General features: G+C 41.9%; 1 protein-coding gene across 5 annotated transcripts in view; it reads right to left on the bottom strand.

The window, feature by feature from the left end:
* Positions 1-17,866, bottom strand: part of LOC132890962 (zinc finger protein 260-like) — a 77,200-nt gene that overhangs the window by 9,351 nt on the left and 49,983 nt on the right. The window contains exons 3-6 of one of the 5 annotated variants that reach the window (XM_060928371.1): positions 17,390-17,543; positions 11,706-11,977; positions 8,642-8,709; positions 7,891-8,081 (exon numbers count right to left, since the gene is read on the bottom strand). The exons of 1 other annotated variant lie outside the window; for it this stretch is intronic. In XM_060928371.1, coding sequence (XP_060784354.1) covers positions 7,891-8,081; positions 8,642-8,709; positions 11,706-11,977; positions 17,390-17,543 — 685 coding nt within the window. Of the gene's footprint in view, positions 1-7,890; positions 8,082-8,641; positions 8,710-11,705; positions 11,978-12,756; positions 17,568-17,866 lie in introns of those variants that run through there. 3 more of the 5 variants (XM_060928370.1, XM_060928372.1, XM_060928373.1) reach the window with 3 other exon arrangements.

The raw sequence follows: 17,866 nt of genomic DNA on the forward strand, positions 1-17,866 counted from the left end.
AAAAGAAGACAGAAGTGATTGTTTTTTGGTGGCAGCTCCGAGACCCTCTGTCTAGATCTAGGTTCCTTGGCTCAATACCTAAAATCCAATATTACTAACTTGGGAGTTAAGGTGGACTCTGACCTTAGACTTGACAATCAGATCAAGACAGTTGTGAAGTTATCATCATCTGAGGCAGCTAGCCAAAATAAAGCCAATTCTTTCAAAGCAGCACTTTGAGACAGTAATCCATGCCTTTGTCACCCCACGGCTGGATTACTGCAATGCACTTTATGTGGTGGTTAGTGGGTCCTCCATTAACCATCTCCAGATGGTACAAAATGCTGCTGCACAACTTTTAATTGGCACACGCAAATATGACACATTTCCCCCATTTTAGCCTCACTCCACTGGTTGCCCATACATTTTAGGATTCATTTTAAAATTCTTTTATTCGCTTTTAAATCTCTCAATGGTCTCACTCCTCCCTACCTCTCTGAATTGCTGCACTTATATTCACCCACCTGCTCTCTCAGGTCAGTTGATCAGCTGCTCCTGAGGGTGCCAAAAACTAAGCGCAAGCTCAGAGGGGACCGTGCTTTCGGTGTGGCAGCCCCTAAAATGTGGAATGATCTGCCTCTGCACATTAGACAGGCGTCTTCCTTGTCTGTTTTTAAATCCCTTCTTAAGACCCATCTCTTTTCCATGGCCTTTGACAACTTGCAAGATGTTGATTTTATTTTAGTTATTTACCTTATTTTCCGTTATTTTGTTTTGTTTTATAATATACCTGTTTTTGTGGATGTTTTATGTCTTTTAATTTATCTTGTATTTATCATTGTATCATGTACAGCACTTTGGTACCTTCTGGTTGTTTTTAAAGTGCTTTATAAATTAAGCTGGATTGGAAAGATGTTCCTTTTCCATCATCAGTAATAGTTTACCGTGTGAGTAACGACCTAAAGCACACTGGATGGTCTTGCCCGACAATACTCGAGTGAACTTTGGCCTTTTTTGACCAATCATACCTGCTTTAATCAAAAGGTGCAGGTTATTTATTCATCCCTAGAATAACATAGACTATAGCTGGGGCAGCCATGGCCTAAAAGTTAGAGAAGCAGCCTTGGGCCCAAGGGGTCGCCGGTTTGATTCCCTGAACCAGCAAGAAAAATATGGGGGGAGTAAATCAACAGCACTTTCCCCTCCCTCTGTATTCATGGCTGAATTGCCTTTGACCAACTGCTCCTCAGGTGCTGTAGCACAGCTGCCTACTGCTCTGGGTATGTGTGTGTGTGCTCACTGTTCACTTGTGTGCACATGCATGGGTTCACTACTTGAGATGGGTTGAAGAGGAAACAGGAGGACTTTTGCTGTGCTTCAGTGTACATGTGACAAAATAAAGGCTTTTTTTTTGGGGGGGGGGAATCACAAGAGTTTCTGACTTCATGTGAGCTATTGTCAGACTATACATGTTGGTCCTCATGTGTGATGCGATGCCAGTGCTTGATCTGGACAAACATTGACTGTCAAGGTTCCTCCACTTACAAACACACTGCCTGCCCCCCCAAAAAAAGGCCAGTGAAAGTAATATTTCATTGGATCACCTTTAGCTTTGATTATAGCACACAATCGGTACATTCAGGTAGTCAGCTAATTTCATTTTATTGGCACATAATGTTGCTGAGCTTAGACGTGATCAAATGAAGCAACCCAGATCATAACACTGCCTCCAGAGGCTTGTCTATTGGCCACTATGCATGATGGGTGCGTTGTTTCATTCACTTCCCTTCTTACCCTGACGCACCCATCTATACTCATCAAACCACATGATCTTTTTCAATTGCTCCATCTTTATGCTCCCTCACAAACTGAAACCTTTTCTTCCAATTTGTTTCACGAACAAGTGCTTCTCTTATAGCCACTCAGCCCTGAGGAAACGCTCTTACTTTCACTATTAAACATGGCCATAAGTTCTGCTGCTGATTTTTTACAGTTCAAACTCACCAAGACTTTAAGTGGTCTCCAATCATGGTAATTCAAAATTTTTTCAGACCATCATTTCATTCCACAAAGTTGATGGTCCACCACGGATACAGGACACTTCGTCCAAGAACCATTTCGTCCAATAGTTAAGACATTTCGTCCAAAGCCTTTTTCATACACACTATCAATTATTTTATCTCATCTCATCTCATTATCTCTAGCCGCTTTATCCTTCTACAGGGTCGCAGGCAAGCTGGAGCCTATCCCAGCTGACTACGGGCGAAAGGCGGGGCACACCCCGGACAAGTCGCCAGGTCATCACAGGGCTTCCATTATTTTATATTTCATTTATTTGTTTGTTCAAAAAAAAAGGAGGAATTCTCAACGGAATTTGACCGAAGCAAAATACATTTTCGTAGGATGTAATTTAACCACCTGCCACTTGCGAGTTGTGAAATCTAACGGCGAGTAAAGATCACCTCAGACTCGCCTTTCTCGGCGTGTGTTCAAAACGATAGGTTCAGGGCTCGAAATTAACTTTTTTTCTTTGTGTCCCCCAGTGGTCCCGAATTCTGTGTTGTATTGTCCCGAATGGAAGCAATAGTGTCCCCATTTTTTTCCTCTCTGAAATAACCAGTGGTTAATATTATCATATGAAGTTACTATTATATTTGTAACTATGCGATTTTGAACCCTTTATATCATTTTTACAATGTCACAAGACACAAGCGACACATGTCCTATACATCATCTACTTCAAAATTACAGTTATTGCATTTTCAGTTTATTAAACTTTGGCGATCTCACTGTATGAATAGATACCCGTTTATTTAAAGGGGCCAACTAGCTCATTCAGAAAATGTTTCAACTCCCTACATCTGCAGTACACTTTAGTTGAAAATAAGACCCCTTTTATGTTCATTTCATCTACTTATACCTTGAATATCTGTTGGCACTTATAAGGCCAACTTATAATTTTCACCATTACCGTTATCCATTTTTATGAACTTTCCGTTATCCATTACCGTTATCCATTTTTATGAACTTTCCGTTATCCATTTTTATGAACTTTCCGTTATACATTTTATGAACTTTCGCTGCCGAAACGTGGGTGCAAATATTAGCAACATCAACATAGTGCCAGGTCCGAGCCTAGTTGTGCTGCTGACTGACTAAACTTTCTGAACTAGAAAGACACAAAGAAAACTCACTTATTCTGTTGAACGGTATCTTCCGTCAATATCATCCACATCATTCCTGTTGTATTTTATAACGTGTCTAACAGTGTTCATTAAGTTCATTCAGTTGCTAGCGTTGCCTGCAGACCAGGCGATGACACTTTGGATCCTGAAGGTCCCGGAGACGTTATGTCTGGGCTTTCAGTTTCTTCCCCGCGGTCGGTCCGCTTCAACCACTTCAGCATTTTTGTTCTGGCAAGAGTCGGCGCAGCGTGTGTGGTAGCAATTCCATTCCAAGTCCATATAATGCGGACACCGGCCGAAGATTCTAGAACAGAATGCGCTGCTCTGTAGCCTACGGATGCAGGTGCATCGAAAGTGTAGCTACTATGTATTTTTCGCTGTTAACGTTTTAAAATTAAAATTGACAAATTAGGTGAATGTCTACGTATGTGTTACAGCTTTGTAAATAATATTAATGTAGAACTTTTTTTCTAGATCTATTTTTTTCCATTGTCCCGGGATTGTCCCAGATATAATTTTGTGTCCCGATGACATTTTTTATGGTCCCCGGGACGTCGGGACACCGTTAGTTTCGAGCGCTGGATAGGTTCCTACCTAGTATTCATGTAAAATTCAAGAAATATTCGACAAAAACTCCTTCCTCGCGCAGGACTCTCAGGCACACTCTGGACCTGACAACATTGGCTTTGAAATGATGGGCTATCCTGCTGCTGTACTGCTTCTTTGCTAGTCTGATGCCACGGGACAAGTTGGCTCTTGCTGATCTCAGACCAGCCTCATCACCTGCTCTGAAAGCAGCGTTCCGGGCTTTCAGTAACCAAACATTGTGTTGTGTAAACCTGGTCCAGTGTGTTGTTTCCCCGTGTTGCAAAGTCAATGTGTTGATGTAACTGAGGAAACACTGTTTTGCGATTAGCGTGGTTGAAATCCCCAGCTACGATGAGAAGTCCCTCTGGATGGGCTGTCTGTTGGTCGCTGATGGCGCAGTACAGTTCACTCAGTGCCCTGCCCCTATCGTTGTTGTTGCAGCTGGGAGGAATGTACACTGCAACAGGCAGGATGGCAGAAAACTCCCTCGGTAGATAGAAGGGCCGGCACTTGATGATCATAAACTCCACAAGGGGTGAACAGTGTCTGGCAAACTACCACAGCGTCCTGACACCAAGCATCCCTGATGTAAACACAGACCCCGCCACCACGGGTCTTACCTCCTTCAATGAGGGCTCTGTCTGCTCGATAGCATGTTAGCCGGTTGAGCTGGATGGCAGAGTCCGGTACGCTGTCGTTGAGCCATGTTTCCGTGAACACAAAAACACAGCACTCTCTCACAGCCTGCTGGGTCGCTCTCAAAAGGTGAATATAGTCCAGTTTGTTATCCAAGGAGCGTACATTGGTGAGTACGATGGACGGTATAGCCGGCTTCTGTGGATTAGCCATTAGCCTGGCCCGGATACCCCAGCGCTTTCGCCGCTTCTGCCTCCTCTCGCACCGCCTACGGCGCTTCCTCTGCGGGTGTGCAGCAGTAGTGGGGGTCGATGTCAAAGCGGGCCGCCGGAGTAGGCCGAGGTCATGTAGCTCCTTAGCGTGTGCCGGGTTTAACTTACAGAAAAAAAGTGTTGCCAATGTCAAAAAGAGTCCCACGGCTGTATGTGCGCCTTGGAACGGAGAAACGCGATGAAAACATACCATCACTCGAGCACACCGACGAAGACAAACATGTAAACACCACATTATCGGGACAGAGAGGGGCCGCTGCGTCCGCATGCGCCGCCATCTTGAAAAACTGAAACAGCTATATTGCCCTACTATAGACCCTTCCCACTGACGTCACCGGAAACCGGAAGTAAACAAACCCTGTGCCATATTGGAAGACCGACAAACTCGTGATTAGGGGGAAATAACGGCAGCGCGCGGAATTTAAACCCACGAGGCACTTGATTCATCATAAACCTACAATGTTAAACTTTTGTGCTGTGTTAGGGTGTTCTAACAAAGCTGATGGGAAAGGTGAAAAGAAGTCTTTCTACAGAATACCAGCTGTGATTGAGACACAAGGAGCTTTCTGCCAGGAGACAGAGAATAAGTGCATTACTGAGTGTCTGTGAGCAAAGGAGAGCCTGAACGTTGCAACCTCCCTATTGGCAGTTTGTAAAAATGTCTCATTTGTTGCCCTTCATCGCGGACTCGAGAGACGAGACCTGACGAGTTAGTTCGTTGGTAGCAGAACAAAATGTCTGGACACAAATCGGGTTTTCAGAAAAGGAAAGAAAATAAACGCAGGGTTGAAAATACAAAAAAGGAGGCAGAAAAAGCAAAACGAGTTAAGGTAGGACAAATGGTTACTTTTCTGAGGCAGCCTGCCGTGGCTTCCTGCAGGCTTATTTATTATAGCTCATTTAGTTAAAATAGTTGATATAAAATGTTTATAGTTATGTGATGGTTGTCCTCAGTGTTCGAACTATGCCAATATTTTCGGAGGGGGGGGGTCCCCTTTTTTTCCCGGGGGGGGGGGGGGGGGTGCTTGCGCTTGTCTCGGAGCGCGGATCTCCAAACACGAGAAGCGTATCTTATGCACATATCACGCGGACTCCACACACGCGTCTGAAGTCATAACTCATCAGGGGAAATCGTGTCCACATTGGCATGTTCAAAAAACAACCTCGCGTCAACAATGATACCACACGCAAGAACAAAAAAAAACAGTCAGGCTACTCAACAACCAACCTGGCAGCAGCAGTCACCCCCAACATTTCCCAAATCATGTTTTCAGGGGATCTCGGATCCCCCGAGTACCCCCGTAGTTCGAACACTGGTTGTCCTGATTTAGACTGGTGTGTTTTGTTTTGTTTTTTTTTTGGGGGGGGGGGGTTGCGCGATGCTGCACCCGGGTCCAGATTAGGGCAGAACTGGCCCTGGCTACATTTCAGGTGTAGTTTATGTATGTATGTACTTGCATAGATGTGTACTTGGTCTTCCAATATGGCGACTACCGAAATCTCACGGCGCGGTGATGTCATGCGGGAACCCTCTATACTGTCAGACTGCTGTTCCTGTTTACATTGTTCATTCTGTTTATATTGTCATTCGTCACATTCAAATTTATACCGTTAATTCTGTTTACACTGCCACATTTGCACTTTCTGGATTACCACTGTCTTTTCTTAGATAGCTTTAGCTTGTGTGTGTAAATAACCCCCCCTTTTTTTTAAGTTTATATCTTGTACCTATATTTTATATTTCATGTTTATTACTGTTTGCACCGCAGATAAGAGGGAACCGCAATTTCAATTCTCTGTATGTCCTGCACATATGGTATTATTGACAATAAAGTTGACTTGGACTGCGTGCACGCCTTATTAAGACTGGCTATACGATGAATTAAACAGCTTCACTGGACTCAAAGCTCAGAGAGCAGCCTGTAATGGTAAGGGTTGCTTGTTTGCTTTACAAAAATGTTTTCCGCTTCGGTCAAATTCTATTGAGAATTCTTCTTTAGGATTGGTTTAAAAATAGACAGCAATTTGTCGCATATTGTCACCTCACTATCACTAGGCATACGTTTCCATTTATTACAGGGAGACGCAGTCATAAACCTGCTTAATGAACTCCTTTAAATTAATAAAATACTTATTGAAACATTTTACTGATTAAGTCTGTGTTGGCCTTATTAAGACTGGCTATATGATGAATTAAACAACTTCACTGGACTCAAAGCTCGGAGAGCAGCCTGTAATGGTCAGGGTCTACTTGTTTACGCCCCCTTACACTGCTCTTTTGTGTCAAAGTGCTCGTACTACGGCAGTTTTTTGCTTTACAAAAAAATTGTTTATTTCCATTTATTACGGGGAGACGCAGTCATAAACCTGTTTAATGTACTCCCTTAAATGAATTATGGTTTGTTTATATCTCGATCTTGTTGCACACATTGTAACCACATATAAAATAATTGAAAGTGTGTATGAAAAAGGCTTTGGACAAAATGTTCATTGGAAAAAGTGTCCTGATCCCTTCACCACTATCCTTCCAGGTTTTAATAATGCGTTGGACAGTTATTAACCCCTCCACCCATCCATTATCTCTAGCCACTTATCCTGTACAGGGTCGCAGGCAAGCTGGAGCCTATCCCAGCTGACTATGGGCGAGAGGCGGGGTACATCTTGGAAAAGTCGCCAGGTCATCACAAGGCTGACACATAGAGACAAACAACCAATCACACACACATTCACACCTACGGTCAATTTAGAGCCACCAATTAGCCTAACCTGCATGTCTTTGGACTGTGGGGGAAACCGGAGCACCCGGAGGAACCCATGCAGACACGGGGAGAACATGCAAACTCCACACAGAAAGGCCCTCGTCAGCCGCTGGGCTCGATCCCAGGACCTTCTTGCTGTGAGGCGACAGCACCACCACGCCGCCAATGTCAGCAATCTCATTATTTTCTTTGCTTGATGCAGGCCAACAAACTGGCCCTTCTGAAAAACATTTACTTTGGACGATGGGATTCTTCCGACATGATCGTTTAAGAAATGAGAAGCTACTCACTGCATCAGTTAGAGTTTAAAGAACTGTTGCCAGCTGAAACGTTTGACTCACTGCAGTAATTATTGAAACAAAGCCTCTTAAGTATTTGCTTATTTTAATGGTAATGATGACTTTCTTTTGGCCAGGCAGTGAATAATTCAATCGAAGTGAAATGAATTGCAGTATGTATGGTGTACTTTACCATTCATGGAACACTTTTTGTTCCAGAGCTTGTGAAATGCAGGACTTAGTTCTTTGGCATACTCCTCATCATACCACACCAAGAGCTCCTGTTCTGGGTTAATGGGTCGACAGCAACGATACAGAATTCCCCCTCGATACTGAAACGCCACAAGATTCTGTTCTTCATCATTACGAGCACAATTCACATACCTAAAACAATAAGGCAAAGTGGCAGAAAAGGTAAAAAAAAAAAATCAGATCAGAGTTACAGACCAAGAAAAAGCATGGGGGAGATAACAGTGACAGGAAGAAAAAGTTCTCATCTCATCTCATTATCTCTAGCCGCTTCATCCTGTTCTACAGGGTCGCAGGCAAGCTGGAGCCTATCCCAGCTGACTACAGGCGAAAGTCGGGGTACACCCTGGACAAGTCGCCAGGTCATCACAGGGCTGACACAGACACCCATTCACACTCACATTCACACCTACAGTCAATTTAGAGTCACCAGTTAACCTAACCTGCATGTCTTTGGACTGTGGGGGAAACCGGAGCACCCGGAGGAAACCCACACGGACACGGGGAGAACATGCAAACTCCACACAGAAAGGCCCTCGCCGGCCACGGGGCTCGAACCCGGACCTTCTTGCTGTGAAGCGACAGCGCTAACCACTACACCACCGTGCCGCCCCGGAAGAAAAAGTTCTTCCAACAAATTAGGAACTGTAAAACCAATGACTAAGCAAAGACCCAACAACTGGTGTATTCCTCACCTCATCCAATTTGCATGCATTTCTCTTGTGGCATCTATGTACTCTTCACACTGCCTGCTCCTGCATATCTGTAGAAAAATTAAACATTTATATTTTCTTCATTAACTTAATCCATGCCTTCAAATTAAATGACGTACACGGGAACGAGAATAATGGCTCATGCCAATATTATATTAAGCATTATGAAGGCAGAATTAAAAAGTTCTTTATTGTATGTTTAGTTTCACAGAACATGCTGACAACCTCTGAGGTGAATTTAGTAACCTTAAAAAATGCAGGCAAGACTTTACATCAGAATTTAGGTGAAGGAAGTTTTTACTCGAAGGTTTTGTCTTTGACATGGCAAAGCTGTGCTGTTCAATCAGACTCTCTGATAAATATCCATCCCTTGTGTTTTGGCCTCTAAACAGACTAACTTTAATGTCAGTTCTGTCATGAAATAGGTTTTGTACAAGTAGAAAATATTTTTCATAAGTATGTAGGTACAGTCCCTTTTAGAACTACAGCAGCCCGTCTCTAAGAAACTACATTTCCCATCAGCCAACTTCCGCGTTGACCTACGTCACGCCTGGGCGGGATCACCTACATCACATCCTCCATGAAGGAATAAGTAACCCGGAAACTTCCAACTCGGTCTCTTCTGGCTCCACGTGAACTCAGCACACGGACATAAGGAGGACCGCTCGCTCCGCCGAGCAAACCCAAAATAAAGACGTCTTTTCTTTTTTTCTTGCAAGATCCACGATTTAACGCGATTTCTTTGTTTACCGCTGGCCCCGGTAAAAATCCAGAATCGCGCGATCTAACTCAGATGAGTTACAACCGGTTTTTTGTTTGTCTATCAGTAACGTTACAAACTGCCGCCCAAGCAGTTAACTTAAAATTAGAAGCGACCGGATCCTTCTAATTAAATCACTGTGCACATTGCCTGATCAGAGACTTTCTTTTCATCACGAGCGACCACGCGTCGGACCAAGAAATCCTCTGCCTTCCATAGAAGCGACTCACGTGCTCCACAACGGTGAAACTCCAAAAGTCTCGGAACATCTCTTCATAATCTTGCGTAGAGGCAAGATACTAAGTAAGACTGGAAAATTTTGGGCATAAACTAGTCTTAGGAATTAGCTTTTATGAAGCAGTGTGAATTTAAACTCAGGAACGGTTTAATTGTGTACACTGTAGACACTCGGTGTTGAATTGATTGTTCTATTTTGTTTTAATCTCTCAATTGTTTAATAGATAGGCTTTGCATGCTCGCTCTCTCTATTCCTGGCTAACACTTTAATTTCATTATTACACGTATCTTGACCGCATCAAGATTTCAGTGGATTGAGTAATGCTATAAGCTAGTGAAATTAGCCTACGGCTAATTCTTTTGTCTCATTAGCATCCAGGGCTAATTGTATTGTCTCAAGGGACCACAAGGCCTCCACCACGTGGCGTTAGCTACCAGAGCTAATTCTTTTGTTTCCACACACACACACACATCTTAGTTAGCTACACAGAGCTAATCTTTTGTCTCCAACACGTGGTCACAAGGCCTCACACACAAACACACCCTAGCTAGCAATCCACGCTAACTCTTTGTTCAGGCAACACACAGGCTAACTCTTTGTCCACCACGTGGACACAAACATCTTAGCTAGCAACCAAAGCTAACTCTCTTGCTGTACTTAGAAACACGTGGTCATAAGGCCTCTCACACACACACACACCATATCATATCTGTATATAATGATTCCAACTGCTATTATCCATTTTTATCTTTGTTATAATAAATTCAATTATTCTGTTAAACTGTGTCTGTGTTGCTTCCATACTCCTTGAAGTCACCTAACCTCAAAGACTTCCAAGGTGCATATAGGTTGTGTAATATGGCAAGTGATCATAATAATTTGGAATATAGCATAATTTAGTTGTTTGATAATTTATTATTAAGCATCAAAATTAAAGGTATTATTTAATGAGACTGATTCCATGAGAGATTTAATGACAATGAGATTGATCGCTTAATTACTAATTGCACCTACAAGTACTATCCATTTACTGTAAGTATTTGTGAGCTTTAGTTCAGTATACCTCTGGTCCTGGATAGGTGATTGATCCAGATTCAAACATTTGTCTTTTGGGCCTCATTTCTCAAGCTGGACACAAAAGACTTGGTATTCATGAAAATTCATTTAATTTTCAAAATATTTGTATCCTATGAGAGCTTGTGTGTGAATTTGTATGTACTGTAAAGCACAATTTTTTTTTGTCCTGCCAGCGTTCTGCAATGGCTGAGCTTCATCACTAGAACACTTAAGCTGAGAGGGCACTCTTTCATCTCATCTCATTATCTGTAGCCGCTTTATCCTGTTCTACAGGGTCGCAGGCAAGCTGGAGCCTATCCCAGCTGACTAGACTAGCTGTACCCCGTCTAGCTGACTAGACGGGGTACACCCTGGACAAGTCGCCAGGTCATCGCAGGGCTGACGCACAGACAACCATTCACACCTACGGTCAATTTAGAGTCACCAGTTAACCTAATCTGCATGTCTTCGGACTGTGGGGGAAACCGGAGCACCCGGAGGAAACCCACGCGGACACGGGGAGAACATGCAAACTCCACACAGGAAGGCCCTTGTCGGCGACGGGGCTCGAACCCGGACCTTCTTGCTGTGAGGCGACAGCGTTAACCACTACACCACCGTGCCGCCCACTCTTTCATTAATTTATTAATTTTGTAACAGTGAGTTCTCTTTAAGCTTTGCCTTTTACAGAGTTTTGTAGAGCAAAAGCTAAGCTTATTCATTTACATGAAATCTTTTAGATTACGAGTTGTGAGAGCCCACACATTTGGTTTCCTGCAGTTAATTGATGTAAATTATTTAAGAGTGAACTGTACAAGTAGAACCAAGTTATCAGCAGTTTGACAGACCTTAAAGTGTGTTTGAAGTGTCTCCACATATCACTGCCAAGCAGAAATTGATATTCTTGGGAGTTGGATTCATCCAGTGGTGACATTTTGTTTCTTAAAAGTAAAAAGATAAAAATCTTTATAACACATTTAGAACAAACTCACCACCCAGGAGTATCTGCTATTCATGGCTTTCTCTATGTCCACCAGCTCTCCCTGGTAGGGTCCAAAGTGTGCACCTACTGGAACAGTCTTCCCCTTATTAAACACTCCCAGGCCTGCGTCAGGAATACCGGACTTCCGAATCTCTAGTTCAGGAGGAAGTGTTTGCCTGGCTCGGTCAGGAACTCCCATGAGAACAGGAGTATCAGGGATGAAGAGGGGTGGTCCATGAAGCTCACACTTGTGAAAGAAGAAGGATTTGCAAACTTCACAATCTGGGAGTAGCAAAAACACAATGGGAAGAAATGATGCCCAAACGTGTATGCAGTATTTGTAAAATGAGAACATTTACAATAGAATTGTATAACTATTAGCCCAAGAAGCTTGCCAGAAATGTTAATGGAGCAGCTGGTTGAGACTAGATGTGTGCACCAGGAAGGAGATCTTTCAGGATACAAACATAAGTTACATGAATATGCATCCTTAGTAACTGCCTGGTCATGGTTGATTTAAATCAGCCTACTTGTTTGTTGATCGTTTGAGAAATAGAACCATCTAGCCAACCAATGTGTTAGGAAATCACAGGCAGGTACAAACAAAAAATAACTGTCAAGTCAAGTTTATTTGTATAGTGCTTTTAACAATAGACATTGTCACAAAGCAGCTTTATAGAAAATTAAGGCTTTAAACATGAGCTAATTTTATCCCTAATTTATCCCCAGTGAGCAAGCCTGTGGCGACGGTGGCAAGGAAAATCTCCCTCAGACGACATGAGGAAGAAACCTCGAGAGGAACCAGACTCAAAAGGGAACCCATCCTCATTTGGGTGATAACACATAGCGTGATTATAAATAACTCCCTTCTATAAGTGTATCCTATATAGTCACAAAGTTTCACTGTGAAACCAGGAAATTCATTATAGTTTTAGCATGAAGTCTGTTTTGTTGAAGTTGTAAACTGTTCATTGATGGAAACTTGAATGCAAAACTGTTCATGACAACTGCAGTCCTAAAGTCAGCAAATCAACTGTAGTCCTCAAACATAAATGCATTACTGTAAGTGTCCAGTGCGTCTTCCAAGTGTGACTTTCAACTGTCCATACACGGCCGTCCTCCACAGGTGTTATGAGATAAGACTCCAGCCAGACGTAGGGCATCAGGATGGATCAGGCAAGTCCGAGGAACAGAAGAGGTCAGCACCACTGGTGTCTCAGGATTGACAAGTAACTCAGAGGGACAGACAGAGGGAAGAGACAGGGGTGAGGGAACACAGCTTGTTAGGTATGCCCAATATCACCTAATGTACGAGTATAAGAACAGGATACATTTTGCACTGAGTGCAAGCAGGGACTCCAGCAAGACTAACTATGACAGCATAACTAAAAGGGGAGAGCCAGAAGGTAACACAGACATGACGGTGCCCTGGGACATAAAGCAGCAGCCACCACACCACCAACAAACCTGAGTGAGCAAGTGAGAGTGGGGTGTATGTCAGCATCCATACATCCCAGTTTACCAAAACACTCTATTCCTGAGAACCCTCCAGATCTACTCCTTTAACTAATTAAAAACTATTAACAAAAGGCTTAACTAAACAGATATGTTTTCAGCCTAGACTTAAACACCGAGAGTGTGTCTGAATCCTGAACACTTCTTGGAAGGCTGTTCCATAACTGTGGGGCTTTGTAAGAAAAGGCTCTGCCCCCTGATGTAGCCTTCACTATATGAGGTACCAGCAGATGGCCTGCACCTTTTGACGTCAAGGACCAGAAGTTCACTCAGGTACTGTGGTGCGAGACCATTCAGTGCTTTAAAGGTCAATAGTAGTATTTTATAATCAACACAAAATTTGATTTTGAGCCAATGCAGTGTGGATAAGACAGGGATAATGTGGTCATATCTTCTAGTTCTAGTAAAGACTCTTGCTGCCGCATTTTGAACTAACTGGAGCTTGTTTACACACTTACTGGAACATCCAGACAGTAATGCATTACAATAATCCAACTTACAGGTAACAAAAGCATGAACTAGTTTTTCTGCATCATGTAGTGACATTATATTTCTTAGCAATATTTCTGAGATTTATTTATCTGAGATTGAAAGAAAGCTATCCGGGTAATGTTATCGATATGAGTTTCAAATGAAAAAAGATTGGAGTCAATGATTACACCGAGGTCTTTTACTGCTGCACGTGAAGAAACAGAAAGGCCATCCAGAGTTACTGTGTAATCAGAAAACCTAATTCTACCTGCATGTGGTCCTAGTACAAGTACTTCAGTCTTGTCAGAGTTCAGCAGAAGGAAGTTAATAAGCATCCCGTGTCTAATATCCTTTACGTATTCCTCAATTTTATTAAGCTCATGTCTCTCATCTGGCTTTGCAGAAACATACAACTGTGTGTCATCAGCATAACAGTGGAAACTAATACCATGCTTACGAATATCATCACCCACAAGTAACATATATATATAAAGAAAAAAAAAGCAGTGGACCTAATACACAACCTTGTGGAACACCAAACTTCACCTCAGTATGTCTAGAAAAATCACCATTTACATCAACAAACTGATAGGGATCCGTTAAATAAGACCTGAGCCAGGAGAGGGCCGTTCCCTTAACTCCCACAACATTTTCTAGTCTGTCCAGGAGAATGGAATGATCAGTGGTTTCAAAGGCTACACCAAGGTCAGGCAATACAAGCAGGGAGACACAGCCCTGATCAGATGCCAACAGTAAGTCGTTTACTATTTTAACCAGTGCTATGATGAGGTCTAAATCTTGACTGATACATTTCATGGATGTTATTCCTGTGTAGATATAGGAGCATAACTGCTGTGACACAGCTTTTTCTAGGATCTTGGAGATAAATGGGAGGTTTGATATTGGCCTATAATCGGACAGCTGACAGGTCAGGTTTTTTTAAATCAGGGGTTTGACAATTGTTAGTTTAAAGAATTTGGGTGCATAGTCAATTCTAAAGGAAGAATGTATTATTTTTAGAAGAGGTTCAATTGCTTCTGGTATTATCTGTTTGAAGAGGTAAGGGATCTAGTATAGAAGTTGAAGATTTTGATGTGGAGATTAATTAAATTAGTTCGATTTCTCTAAGGGGAGTAAAATATTCTAATTGTTAAATCATTTATATTGTTAACTACAGAGTTACTCTACTTGTCTGGCCTTAAATTATTAGTTTAAAATTTGTCAGATATTTTCAATTTTATCATTGAAAAAATTCATGAAGTCATTGCTATGACATGTTGCAGGTGTGCATGAGTCTATAGTGGTCTAAATGTGTGCAGAATAAAAATTATATATCAAATCAATCAAATAAATAAATAAACAAACAAACCACTCATTTCCCTATTTGAGCATGCTGACACTTCTGGCATTTCTAGATCTACACATTTTTCCAGTGGCATTTAAATTAAATTTTTTTAACGTGTAGGCAACACCCACTTCAAGAGTAAACCAGAATACACTCACGCCAGTCCACTGCAGGGAATCATGCACCCACACATGAACAAACTTGTTCACACCTAGTGGTAATTTAAGCATAGCCTATTTGCTCATACCTGAAGGAAACAAGTGGACTCAGAGGAAACCTCCACAAACATGGGGAGAACATGCAAATCTCAACACAGACAATAATCTGAGCTCAGGATCAAATCCACAACCCTAGAGCTATGATACCATGCTGATGCACCACCAGTATTCCCCTAAACCTGTATACAGGTATTTGGACACCTGACCATCACACACACAAATGCTTGTTGAGCATCTCATTCCAGATTCAATCCTGTTTGCTTTTCAACTAAGCTACACTATTCTGGGAATACTTTCCACCAGAGCATTCATGAGGTCAGGCACTAATGTTGGGTGAGGAGGCCTGGGGTGCAGTTGGTGTTCCACTTCATCCCAATGGTGTTCAGTAGGTTCAAGGTCAGGGTTCTGTGCAGGACACTAGAGTTCTTCCACTCCAAACTTGACGCACATGGAGCTTGCTTTGTGCACAGGGACATCGTCATGCTGGAACAGGTTTTGGCTTCTTAGTTCCAGTGAAGAGAATTTGGAAAGCTACAGCTTGCAAAAACATTCAACTGTGTACTTCTAATGTTGTGATAACAGTTTGGAGAATAACCACATATGCGTGTGATGGTCGGGGTGCACAAACTTTAGCCATATATTGTAAATAATTACATCTAGGGTTCGTGCAGGATTTTTGTGAAAACATTCAAGGACATTTCAAGGAGTATTCAAGGACCAAAATCAAAATTTTCAAGGGCCACATCACGATGGGTACAATCAGGATAATGAACATTTGATTGAACTTTTGAATGAGGGAAAACTGGCGTTTTGGATTGCAAAAACCTTTCCAAAATACTCCACAACCAGTTTCACAACCATGATATCGACATAGTTTGTGTTTATATTTAGTCTTCTTTGCTTTTTGAGGTGTTTAGTTTTGGAATTTACGATCGTTAAAGTCGCTCATGGTTCGAAGCTTGGTAGCCGAGCCTTTTGTTTCGTTTGTTATTAGAAAAAAACGTGGCCTTTGCACAGGTGTTACATTTTATTCGTTTCTTTTATTTTTGCTTGTTATATTTTAAAACAGGTTTCGAAAACAATCGTTAGAAACACTATCACTGATGAAATCTGTTACATTTCAACAACAAATTTAAACATGGAAAACTTTCTAAAAAACTGTATACAGCAGAATTTGTTTGCAACAAACTGTCTCTGTGTTATAGCAATGTAACCATTGCGGCTAAGCGATTTGGTTCACTCAAAATTAAAAACGTTAATGCTTGAGCTTCTTCTTTAGCACTTCAATTTTATCGTTCACCTCATTAGCCTCGAGTTCCAGATCCTTTATTGTCCTCTTGAAGCTGTTGGCTTTCGTGACATGCACTATCTTGCGTTCTTGTTCTGCTAGTTCCATCAGCTTGTCAACACTCTCCTTCAGTTGAAATGAATCTTCTAGTATACGTCTCCTTCTTGTTTGCATAGCGAAAATTTCATCACTGACATCCTGATTCAAGCACTCTTTCTCTCTCCTTTTGCACGCCTTTCTCTCTCTTCTTGTGCACGCCTGCATGCTCAACAGGAGAATTCAATATGGCACCAGAGAACCAAAGTGCATGTGCGAAAACACAGGAAGCCCAGAGTGTTCATTTTAAATGACCGTCGTGTCATCGTTTTTCTATATTCTCTAATTTTTCCTTTTTAATTTAATTTATTATTACACCTAAATACATGGGAAGAATTTAAGTATTTTTTTCAAGGAGTATTTATGATTTTTCAAGGAATTTTTCCTATTTTCAAAGAGTTTCAAGTGCCCTTGAAATGAGTTTTCAAATTCCAGCACTTTTCAAGGAGTTCAAGGACCTGCACGAGCCCTGACATCCATGGAGCTGGAAACCAGTGTTGTTCTGGAGCAAATGTAGGAGTAACTATTTAAATGTATGTATTTAAAGAAAAAAATTATTTAGTTTTCCTTACTCCTACATATGATATTAAACTCTCTAAAAACATAAAAACCATGCAAGTTCAATTAGTCATAATTTGGTGATTAAATTATCTATAACAGAGGCTACATCCCAAATAACCCACTAGTATACTGTCAGTGCACTAGATAATGTGTCAGGTAGAATAATCAGTGAGAGTGTTACTGAGCTCCTGATCTCGTACAGAGGTAGTCTTTATTGTCAGGATCTTCCTCTTTAATTGAGAGAACTTCAGGTGGGGTTTTGAGGTTGTTTTCATGGTTGTAGATGTTCAACTCCAGTGTCTCCTCTTTCTTCACACAGACTCCTGACACTTCGGATGTCCCTCCATCTGAAATCTCAATTTTCACGTCTTCATACAGCTAAAGATCAAACAAGAACACCACTTATTCAGAAAAGACTTTATATTTCCTTTTTCATTAAGCTACGGTCACACTACAGCTCGCAATGCTTTGTGATGGGTTATAGATGAAAATGAGGCGTTTTGGTGGCGATGCTTGACAATGTACAGGTGAGCTAAAAGTTGTGGTCACACAGCAGGCGAACACTTGACTGTCACATCTTTGCACACTTGAGTCTGGTTCAGGTTGAGCGGCCACGCACACTCACAGAGTGCGTTGTGCGTGATCGTGGGACCCAGTCATTATGAGAAACACCTGAT

Source organism: Neoarius graeffei, chromosome 8, assembly GCF_027579695.1.
Source record: "Neoarius graeffei isolate fNeoGra1 chromosome 8, fNeoGra1.pri, whole genome shotgun sequence".
In the NCBI taxonomy this organism is placed as follows: Eukaryota; Metazoa; Chordata; class Actinopteri; order Siluriformes; family Ariidae; genus Neoarius; species Neoarius graeffei.